We start from the raw sequence: 10,294 nt of genomic DNA, 5'->3' as shown, positions 1-10,294 counted from the left end.
TGTCATGGCTTCCATTACCTTCTGTTTCACGTCATCCCTAGACACAGAGAATAGTTGGTTAACATCTTTTATTATAATGCTTAACCAATGGGAAGGTACTTCAAATAATTATACTACAAAGCCTCCTTTTTAGACTGAAGTCCAAAGTTCTCAAACATACCTTTAACACTTTCCTTCATAGATAATATTAGGATCAACAGGCACTTATCTGAAATAAGTTTTTGGATTGTACAAATCAACTCCTCTCCAAATTGTCTGTTTAGGATTTATATAATTTCAGAGCTAGGCTGGGTGCAGTGGCTCACCCCTGTGGTCCCAGCTACCAAGAAGGCCAGGGCAGAAGGATTGACCTGAGGCCAGGAGCTCAACATAGTGAGACCTCATCCCTAAAAATAATATTAACAATTTTAGAGCTGATCTGGGTCAACAATTAATTAAAAACAACAATGAGCCCAAAAACACTTAAATGAAAATCAATTTTATCTTTAAACGGATGTTAAGCCACCTTTAAGCTGGGTGGGGCTGAACACCAAGCAGTCCCACATGATTCCCACAAGGTGTTTTATTTGTAAAAGGAATTAATATAAAGGGGCAGCCGGGTTCAGTGGCTCAGCCTGTAATCCCGCGCCTTGGGAGGCTGAGGTGAGTGGATTGCCTGAGCCTGCCAGTTCAAGACCTGCCTGGGCAACTTGGTGAGACCTCATCTCTACAATAAATCAAAAAATCAGCCGGGTGTGGTAGTGCGCACCTGTAGTTCCAGCTACTTGGAAGGCTGAGGCGGAAGGATCGGGAGCGGCCACTGCACTCCAGTCTGGGTGACAGAGTGAGGCTCCAACTCAAAAAATTAATTAATTAAATAAAGGGGCAATATAATTTATTAAAATCACCCTATTTAGAATAGGGAAGACCTTTTAAAGTAAGGTTCTTCTATGTGTGTATAGGCATTTTCCTTCTGCTTTTCTAAAGTGGGATCCCAAATATGGTATTATTACTCATTGCAGGAAGAGAAAAGAGGAACCTCGGAATGTACGGTGCAACAATGAGAATCAGTGATGTGAGGAATTTTGGGAGAGTTCTCTCTCTCTCTCTCTCTCTCTCTCTCTCTCTCACACACACACACACACTCTTGCTCTCCCCCTTACTTGGTGAAAAGGAACCATATCATCATCCATGCTTGGTTTTTTTTTTTTCTTTGGAATCATATAATAACATGGTACAATAACCAAAAGGATAAACAGGCACACAGTGAAAAATAAATATATGAAAGGTACTCAACTTAATTAATCATCAGGGAAATGAAAAATGAAACTAAAAGGAGCTATCACTACACACCCACCAGAAAATACCAACTGTTGGAGGGGTATAAAACAATCAGGGGCTGGGCTCATGTAGAGACAAGGTCTCGCCAAGTTGCCCAGGCTGATCTTGAACTCCTGTACTCAGACAATCCTCTCGCCTCAGCTCCCAAAGTGCTGGGATTACAGGCTTGAGCCTCCACTTTGGGAAGTCAAGGTGACAGGACTGCCTGACCCCAGAGGTTCAAGACCAGCCTGGGCTGGGCATAGTGGCTCACGCCTATAATCCCAGCACTTTGGGAGGTAGAAGCAAGAGGATAGCTTGAACCCAGGGGTTTGAGAACAGCCTGGGCAACTTGGCGAGACCTCGTCTCTACCATAAATCAAAAAATTAGCCAGGCATGGTGGCGTGTGACTATAGTTCCAGCTACTTGGAAGGCTGAGGTGGAAGGATCACCTGAGCCCAGTAGGTTGAGGCTGCAGTGGCCATGAGCGTGCCAATGCACTCCAACCTGGGTGACAGAGTGAGACTCCAACTTAAAAATAAAAAAATTTAAAAAAAAGAAAGACCAGCCTGGGCAACTTGGCGGGACCTTGTCTCTACAATAAATAAAAAAATTAGCTGGGCATAGTGGTACGCGCCTATAGTCCAGCTACTCAGAAGACTGAGGTGGAAGGATCACCTGAGCCCAGCAGGCTGAGACTACAGTGGCCGTGAGTGTGCCACTGCACTCCAGCCTGGGCGATAGAGTGAGACTCCTACTTAAACAAAATAAACAAATTAAAATAAAAATAAAACAATTGGGATTCTTACACAGTGCTAATAAGAGTATAAACTGGTACAATCACGTTGAAAAACTCTGGTGGTCTCTACTAAAGTGGAGCATATGCTTACTCTATGATGCAACAATTCTACTCCTAGGAATGTGTCAAGCACAAATGTATACATGGCCAGGTGCAGGTGTCATCTCAGCACTTTGAGAGGCCAAGGAAGGAGGATCACTTGAGGACAGAGCTTGCGACTAGCCTGGCCAACATACAGAGACCTTGTCTCTACAAAAAGTTAAAAAAAAAAATTTAGCCAGGCATGGTGGCACACATTTGTAGTCCCAGCTACCCAGGAGGCTGAGGCGGAAGAGTCACCTGAGCCCAGGAAGTTGAAGCTGCAGTGAGTCGTGATCATGCCACTGCACTCCAGCCTGGGCAAAGAATGAGACCCTGATGCAAACTATAAATAAATAAATGCGCATATAAGGTAACCAAACAGCATGTACTAAAATGTCTAGAGCAGCATTATTTTAATAGCCCCAAATAGTAGAAAGAATAAAAAATTGTGGTTTATTTATCAATGGAAATATTATACAGAAATGATAAGGAATATTTCACAGTTACATACAACATAAGTGAATCTAATAGTCATAAATGTTGAGAGAAAGAAGTATGCATAATGAACAATTGTATACCTAACCCTGAATTGTACCTCACATTTTTTTTTTTTTAGTTGGAGTCTCACTCTGTCGCCCAGACTGGAGTGCAGTGGCCGCTCCCGGCCCCCGCAGCCTCGACCTGCTGGGCTTCAACAATCCTTCCGCCTAAGCCTTCCAAGTAGCTGGAACTACAGGCACACGCTACCACATCTGGCTAATTTTTTTATTTTAATGTAGAGATGAGGTCTCGCCAAGTTGCCCAGGCAGATCTCAAACCTGCGGGCTCAAGCAATCCACTCACCTCAGCTTCCCAAAGCGCAGGATTACAGCCTGAGCCACCGAGGCCGGCTGTACCTCACATTTTAAAAAATAAATATATATAAAGTTTAGCCGGGCTCAGTGACTCAGTCTGTAATCCCGTGCCTTTGGGAGGCTGAGGTGAGTGGATTGCCTGAGCCTGCGGGTTCGAGACCCGCCTGGGCAGGCGAGACCTCATCTCTACAATAAATCAAAAAATTAGCCGGCAAAAGGGAATTAAGGTTGCTAATCAGGTAAGCTTAAAATAGGGAGAATATCCTGAATTACACAGGTGGACCCAAAGTAATCATAGGGGTCCTTAAAAGTGGAAGAGGGAAGCAGAGAGAATAAAAGAGACACAGAAAGACACAGTGTTTGAGAGATGCTATGATGCTGGCTTTGAAGATGGAGGAAGGGGCCAAGGTATACAGGCAACCTCAGGAATCTGAAAAAGACAAGACTACAAATTCTCTCCTACAGCCTCCAGGAAGGAACTCAGTCCTATCAATACCTTGATTTTAGCCCAATAAGACTCATGATGAACTTTCAATCTACAGAACTATAGGATAATAAATTTGTGCTATTTAAATCCAGTAAATTTGTGGTAATGCAGCAATAGGAAACTAATACAGTTGGTGTGGGGGAAGATTAAGTGTTCAGTTTTAGACGTATTCAGAAACTCTGAACATGTTAACTATCTAAGTGGAGATGTCAAGTGGGCAGTTGGATATATGAGTCGGGAATTCAGGGGGCAGGTATGGGCTGGAGATATACATTTTGGAGTTGGCAGTAAAGAGACAAGCAAAAAAAAGTATGAGATTAACAAAAGAGTGATTGTAAGAAAAGAAGTCTAAGGACTGAGCCCTGAGATACTCAACTCGAGACTGACAAAGAGTTGGTGGTTTAAAGCTGATGAGCACTCCAAAACAGAGGCATAAACATACTGAGATGTAAGTGCAGAGCTAAGCAATAGGTCAGAGGCAGATACTGAAGCAAAGCTTGTAAGAATGGTAGGTACTGAAGGCTAGAGTGACAGATCCCACACACAGAAAACAGTCTTGACAACAAGATTTAGGAATCCAAGCACAGGCTGGGCAACAGGGGTGAGAAAATGTAAGTACGAGCCGGGCTCGGTGGTCAGCCTGTAATCCCATGCCTTTGGGAGGCTGAGGTGAGTGGATTGCCTGAGCCCGCGCGTTCGAGACCCGCCTGGGCAGCGAGACCTCATCTCTAAAATAAATCAAAAAATCAGCCGGGCGTGGTAGCGCATGCCTGTAATTCCGGCTACTTGGAAGGCTGAGGCGGAAGGATCACCGGAGCCTAGCAGGTTGAGGCTGTGGTGGCCGGAAGCGGCCACTGCACTCCAGTCTGGGTGACAGAGTGAGACTCCAACTCAAAAAAAAAGAAAGAAAATGTAAGTACAGAATCTGGGTAATGTACTCTAGATGTAAACAAAAATGGGACCTTGGCTCTGAGTCAGCTTTTCACCTTGGGTTCCTATTCTTTATTTGTTCCTGTCCTCTACGGGTTTCTATGCATCTCAACCTTATCATTTGCCCTTCTCTCCCATTTCCCCACCCCCTTTCCATAATTGCAGATAATACAGAAATAACATGTATAATTGAGTCTAAGATCTTTTTTCCTCACATTTTAATACTTCTGAAATCAGGGTACATCTTAAGATTGATGGTGCAGCATTTTTTCTTCTTTCTTGTTATATAAGTTAATGGTGGTGTTAGAGTCAATGATATCATAGTTTTCATGTAATGCAAGTGCTCTCTCATTTGGGGCAATTAAAAAAAATTGCATTTGTCTGTTTTGCAGGGTTGAACTTTATTACGGTACAAATTAGCTGGGCCCAGTGGTTCATGCCTATAATCCCAGCACTTTGAGAGGCCAAGGTGAGAGGATTGTCTGAATCCACGTTCTGAGATGAGCCTGGGCAACTTGGAGAGATCTCATCTCTACAATTAATCAAAAAATTAGCTGGGTGTGGTGGCGCGTGCCTGTAGCTCCAGCTACTTGGAAGGCTGAGGCGGAAGGATGGCAGGAGCCCAGCAGGTCGAGGCTGCGGTGGCCATTAGCGTGCCACCGCACTTCAGCCTGGGAGATAGTGAGACTGACTCAACAAAAACAAACAAAAGGCACAAATTACGTAAAATAAAATGTGCCAATTTTAAGTGTACAGTTCGATGAGTTTACAAAAATATGTAAGTACCACCACAATCATGATAAAGAATTTTCTTTTTGTTTTTAAAGTAGAAAAACAGGTTTATTGAGTACGTTGGAAGGGAGACAGCAGGTAGGACTTAGTGCCAACTTTAAGTTTTTGAGTCGGGTCTCACTCTGTCACCCAGGCTGGAGTATCTCCTGAGAAACTGGGACTACAGGTGTGCACCGCCACACCCAGCTAATTTTTTTTCAGATTATTTTTTGGAGAGATGAGGTCTCGCTATGTTGCCCAGTTGGTCTCAAACTCCTGGGCTCAAGAGATCCTTCCGGGGGGTGGGGCTGGCAGTTGACGGAAACTGCTAGGGGAGGAAAGAACATACCCCATCAACAAGGGTACCTGCATCGGTGTTTATATACCTAACCCTTACTTGTACCCCACATCTTTATAATAAATAAATCAATTAAAAAAAAAAAAAAGAGAGATCCTCCCGCCTCCGCCTCCCAAAGTGCTAGGATTACAGGCGTGAACCACCGTGCACGGCAAGAATATTTTCATCACTCCAAAATGTTCCCTGGAGTCCCTTTGAAGTCAATTCCTCCACTCACCACATCTCCTGGCAATCACTGATATGTTTTCTAGTACTATAGTTTTACCTATTCTAGAATTTCATATATATGGAATCATACAACATATATTCTCTTTGGGTCTGAATTCTTGTACTCAACATAATCATTTACACTAAACTTTCAAGATGAAAGGATTCGATTTACTTACAAATAGGGACCTGCGGCTTCAAAACTCCGGACCAACCGCAGGCAGCTGCTTTGTATGCCGGTACTTGTAGTACTCGACATTTCTAGTCAAGATGGCGGAGTTGCCCACGACGCGCGAAGGAGCTGGCCTCGAGGGAGTCTGGGCCGCGAGAGGATTTGGCGGCGCGAGAACTTGGCAGGCGGGAAGTAAAGACCAGGTGTTAAAACCTTTCCTTTAAAGGAGGCGGGGCTCCCTAAAGTCTCGCGAGATCCTGGAGGGGCCCAATGGAACGCGAGGGCCAGTTTATCACTAGGGGCATTTGTTGGGGGCGGAGCTCCAGCGGGAACTGCCCGGGAGTCGCTGGTGCCCGGCGTAGCAGCGTTCGGGCGTCCAGCCTTTGCGAAGAGCGTAGCTGTGATCATGAAGGAAGAGAAGGAGCATAGGCCTAAGGAGAAGCGAGTTACCCTATTAACCCCCCCAGGGGCCACAAGCAGCGGCGGTGGGACTTCGGGGGACAGCGCCAAAGGGGAAGATAAGCAGGATCGCAACAAGGAGAAGAAAGAGGCGCTGAGCAAGGTGCCCGGCCGGCTGTTGGCCTGGGAGAGGGCGGGTCGGGTCTGTAGCTCGTGCAGGATGGCTGGGAACCGGGCAGCTCTCTCCCTCTCCATGGTTTCTCTTCTGTGTCTTCGCATCGCCTCCTCCTTTCTCATCCATTCCCCCGAATTGGGGGGAGCCCCTCTCGGTCCAGCCCCGAGGTGGGGTTGAGGAAAAGAGGGGACTCCCCAGACGGAAAGGATTTAGATCGGAGGTGTGAGATAATAATGGGGGGAGGGAGCGAAGTCAAAAGAAAGGGGAACTAAAAGATTAATTGGGGAGGATTATTAAATAGTGAAAGCGACATAAGGGATGGGAGTAGTTTGTGGTAGGAATATTCATGGAGGCGAGTTGAGGGGAGGGTGCCATTAAAAGTCCGGGGGATCGAGAGCATCCTATTTTGAGAGCAGTGAGTTAATTTTTTGTATCTGTTTCGAGTTCTTTAAGATTAATGGGCAAGTAATTTGATTTAGAGTGTGTTGGGCTTGGGAGAGAGATAATACCAAATCAAGATTTTGTGGCACCCACGAAGACCAAGGTTGGCCTACTAATTTCTTTGCCATTAGATCTGTTGGAAAATGGATGATAGAAAATGATGCTCAAGCCTGGTAAACTGCAGGGCTGCAGTTAAGAGCAAAACCTGAGATTTCTCTTGCTCCAGGCGGTATTCATATCCAGGAGTTAAAAAAAGAAAAACTCATTACTATTCTGTTTGACTAATTTTGAGCATTGAGCTACAGAAGAGTGTTTTCTTCTGAATTTGTATGTGATCTCATATTTTAAAGCCCAGCTTTCTTCAGGAACTGTGATTCTTGTATGACAGAAAATTGATTTGTATTAATTTTATTTTCCTTCTGCATTTCTTAAGGTGATAATTCGAAGATTACCTCCCACTTTGACCAAGGAGCAACTTCAGGAGCATCTTCAACCTATGCCTGAACATGATTATTTTGAGTTTTTTTCTAATGATACTAGGTAAAAAGAAAAAAAAAAAGGGGGTAAATGTAAAGAGGGTTTAGTCCATTCTTTTTATCTTAGTAATGTTTTCCATTTGATTTTGGAGCCTGTCTCTTTAATATATCCTTGTAATTCAGCCACACACCTACAAGGACATTTACATAATTGCTTTCTTCTCTACAGTCTGTATCCTCATATGTATGCCAGAGCATACATCAACTTTAAAAACCAAGAGGACATTATTTTGTTCAGGGATCGCTTTGATGGTTATGTATTCCTTGACAATAAAGGTGAGTCCTTGTAACTGAACTAGAAAAGAAGTTTCTTTGTCATTTGTATGTTTAAGACAATAAGCTCATCAAAGTGTTTCCTGGGTGATAAAATGTGCAACGTTTTTGAAAAGAGTTTTACACTTTTGATAAGCTTACTGCAGTCTTATAAATAGACGTGTGACTTTTAACAGCCCTCAGATATTTTTGTTAACCTGTGATTTCTTTAGTTTGAGCAACTGAATTAAATTGCCACTGTTTTCTCCTTGTGTGACAAAATTAGGCCTACCGTTTCATTTCAACAGCAATACTGATAAATGAGTTTTAAAACTTGTTCCACAAGTTTTAAATGTTTACTTCTCATCTTGCTTCAAGAACAGACATTTATTTAATTATTTAATTCAAATCCTTTAAGTCAGCAGTCTCCAGGTTGGAATACTGTTTAACTTTCTCACAAAGTTGTATGTAATTGAAATACTGAAATTCATGGTTTTCCACTTTTTATCATAAAGAGTCTAGTTTATAGAAAAGGCAAATATCTGCCTTACCACTTTTTTACTTATTACCTGCTGCTTGCAACATTTAGGCAAAGAAAGTCTAAGCCGTCATTTGCCACTTTTTGTTTTCGTTTTTTGCTTTTTTTGTTTTGAGTCAGAGTCTCACTCTGTTGCCCAGGCTGGAGTGCAGTGGCACGATCATGGCACATTGCAGCGTCAGCCTCTGGGTCTCAGAACTTCCAAGTAGCTGGGACTACAGGTGCATGCCACTACGGCCAGCTAATTTTTAAAATTATTTTTTTTGTAGAGGCAAGGTCTTGCTATGTTGCCCAGGCTGGTCTTGAACTCCCAGGCTCAAGCAATCCTCCCTTGTTGCCCTCCCAAAGTGCTGGTATTATAGGCATGAACCACTGCACCCAGCCGCAACTTTTCTTTTGGCTTTGTAATCATAGGTGAATGGTTTTGTTTTTTCAGTATTACTTCAAAATTGGTAATTAAATCTTTGCCAGAGAATATGCCAGTAAAAATTGAAGAATTGCCACAATGTTTGTACAACTTTTATTAATCCTCCAAAACCAACTATTTCTCTACTCCAACTTTTTTTTTTATTCTAGAAGGGAGATAGCAATGATTTCCTAGTTACTTATCCTGGAAATCTGAGTTATGTTTAATTTCTTTTCCTTTTTTAAATCCCTTACATTTAAATCTTGTCAGTTTATGGTTTTTCAATGTCTTGGTCACCTAGACTTACTTTCATACTTGTATGTCCTTATCACCTGATGCTTAGACAACCACCATCTCTAAACTTACAGGGTTTCCATTTTTTCCACTTTTGAGTCGGAATATCACTCTGTCACCCAGGCTGGAATGCAGTGGCATGATCATAGCTTACTGCAGCCTTGACTTTCTGGGCTCGGTATTCCTTCTGCCTCAGCTTCCTAAGTAGCTGGGACTATAGGTCTGCACTACCACACCTGGCTGTTTTTTTTATTTTTTGTAGAGATAAAGTCTCGCTGTGTTGCCCTAGCTGGTCTTGAACTCCTGGGCTCAAGCAATACTCCCGCCTCTGCCTCCCAAAGTGCTGGAATTGCATGCCCAGCTTGAACTTCCTTTCTTTTTAAGGCTTGTATTCTATTGTATGTATACCCCACATTTTGTTTATTCATTCATCTGTCAAGGGCCACTTGGGCTGCTTCTACTCTTGGCTATTGTGAATAATATTGCTGTGAATATGAGTGTACAAATATATGTTCAAGTCCCTGCTTTCACTTATTTGGGGTATATACACAGAAGTGGAATTTCTAGGACTGTGTGATAATTCTATTTTTAATTTTTTGAGGACTTGTCATACTGTTTTCTATAGCAGCTGCATCATTTTATATTCCTACCATCAATACGTGAGTGTTCAGTTTCTTCACATCCTCACCAGCACTCTTTATTTACTGGGTTTTTTTTATACTAGCCATCCTAGCGGGCTTGAGTGACCTCATTGGTTTTGTTTTTCAGCTCCCTAATGATTAGTGATATTGAGCATATTTCTATATGCTTGTTAACCATTTACATATCATCCTTGAAGAAATGTCTATTTAAGTCTTGACCATTAAAAATTGGGTTATTTTATTTTTGTTCTTGAGTTGTAGTTCTTTATATATCTGGATATTACCCATTATCAGACAGTATGATTTGCAAATATTTTCTCATATTCCATGCCTTTTCTCTCTGTTGATTGTGTCCCTTGATGCACAGAATTTTTTAATTTTGTTGTAGTCCTGTGTATTTATTTTTCCTTTTTTTTAAACAGAAGATGTACTTCATTTTATTTTTAAAGTTTTATTATGGTAAGAACATAACATGAGATCTACCCTCTGTATTTTTACCTTTTTTGCCTATGCTTTTGGTGTCCTGGATTTTTTTTGGTTATTATTTTACTGTTAACAGGGTTTTTTGCAGCTTTATTGAGGTATAATTACAAGAATAATTGTATATATTTGAATTGTACAATGCAGTAATTTGATAACACATATATATTGTG

The 10,294-nt window shown here is 42.2% G+C and overlaps 1 protein-coding gene across 4 annotated transcripts in view; it reads left to right on the top strand.

Moving 5' to 3' along the window:
* Positions 1 to 6,266: 6,266 nt before the first annotated feature.
* Positions 6,267 to 10,294, top strand: part of UPF3B (UPF3B, regulator of nonsense mediated mRNA decay) — a 17,610-nt gene continuing 13,582 nt past the window's right edge. For 2 of the 4 annotated variants that reach the window (XM_008073615.1, XM_008073613.1), the window contains exons 1-3: positions 6,267 to 6,521; positions 7,408 to 7,514; positions 7,680 to 7,786. In XM_008073615.1, coding sequence (XP_008071806.1) covers positions 6,366 to 6,521; positions 7,408 to 7,514; positions 7,680 to 7,786 — 370 coding nt within the window. In that variant the 5' untranslated portion in view covers positions 6,267 to 6,365. Of the gene's footprint in view, positions 6,522 to 6,882; positions 6,949 to 7,407; positions 7,515 to 7,679; positions 7,787 to 10,294 lie in introns of those variants that run through there. The other 2 variants (XM_008073616.1, XM_008073617.1) reach the window with 2 other exon arrangements.

The sequence above is a fragment of the Carlito syrichta genome, unplaced genomic scaffold, assembly GCF_000164805.1.
Source record: "Carlito syrichta isolate Samal-C Ts95f unplaced genomic scaffold, Tarsius_syrichta-2.0.1 Scaffold315966, whole genome shotgun sequence".
Classification (NCBI taxonomy): domain Eukaryota; kingdom Metazoa; phylum Chordata; class Mammalia; order Primates; family Tarsiidae; genus Carlito; species Carlito syrichta.
The sequence above is the reverse complement of the archived record's forward strand: the minus strand, read 5'-3'. Positions and strand labels throughout refer to the sequence as shown.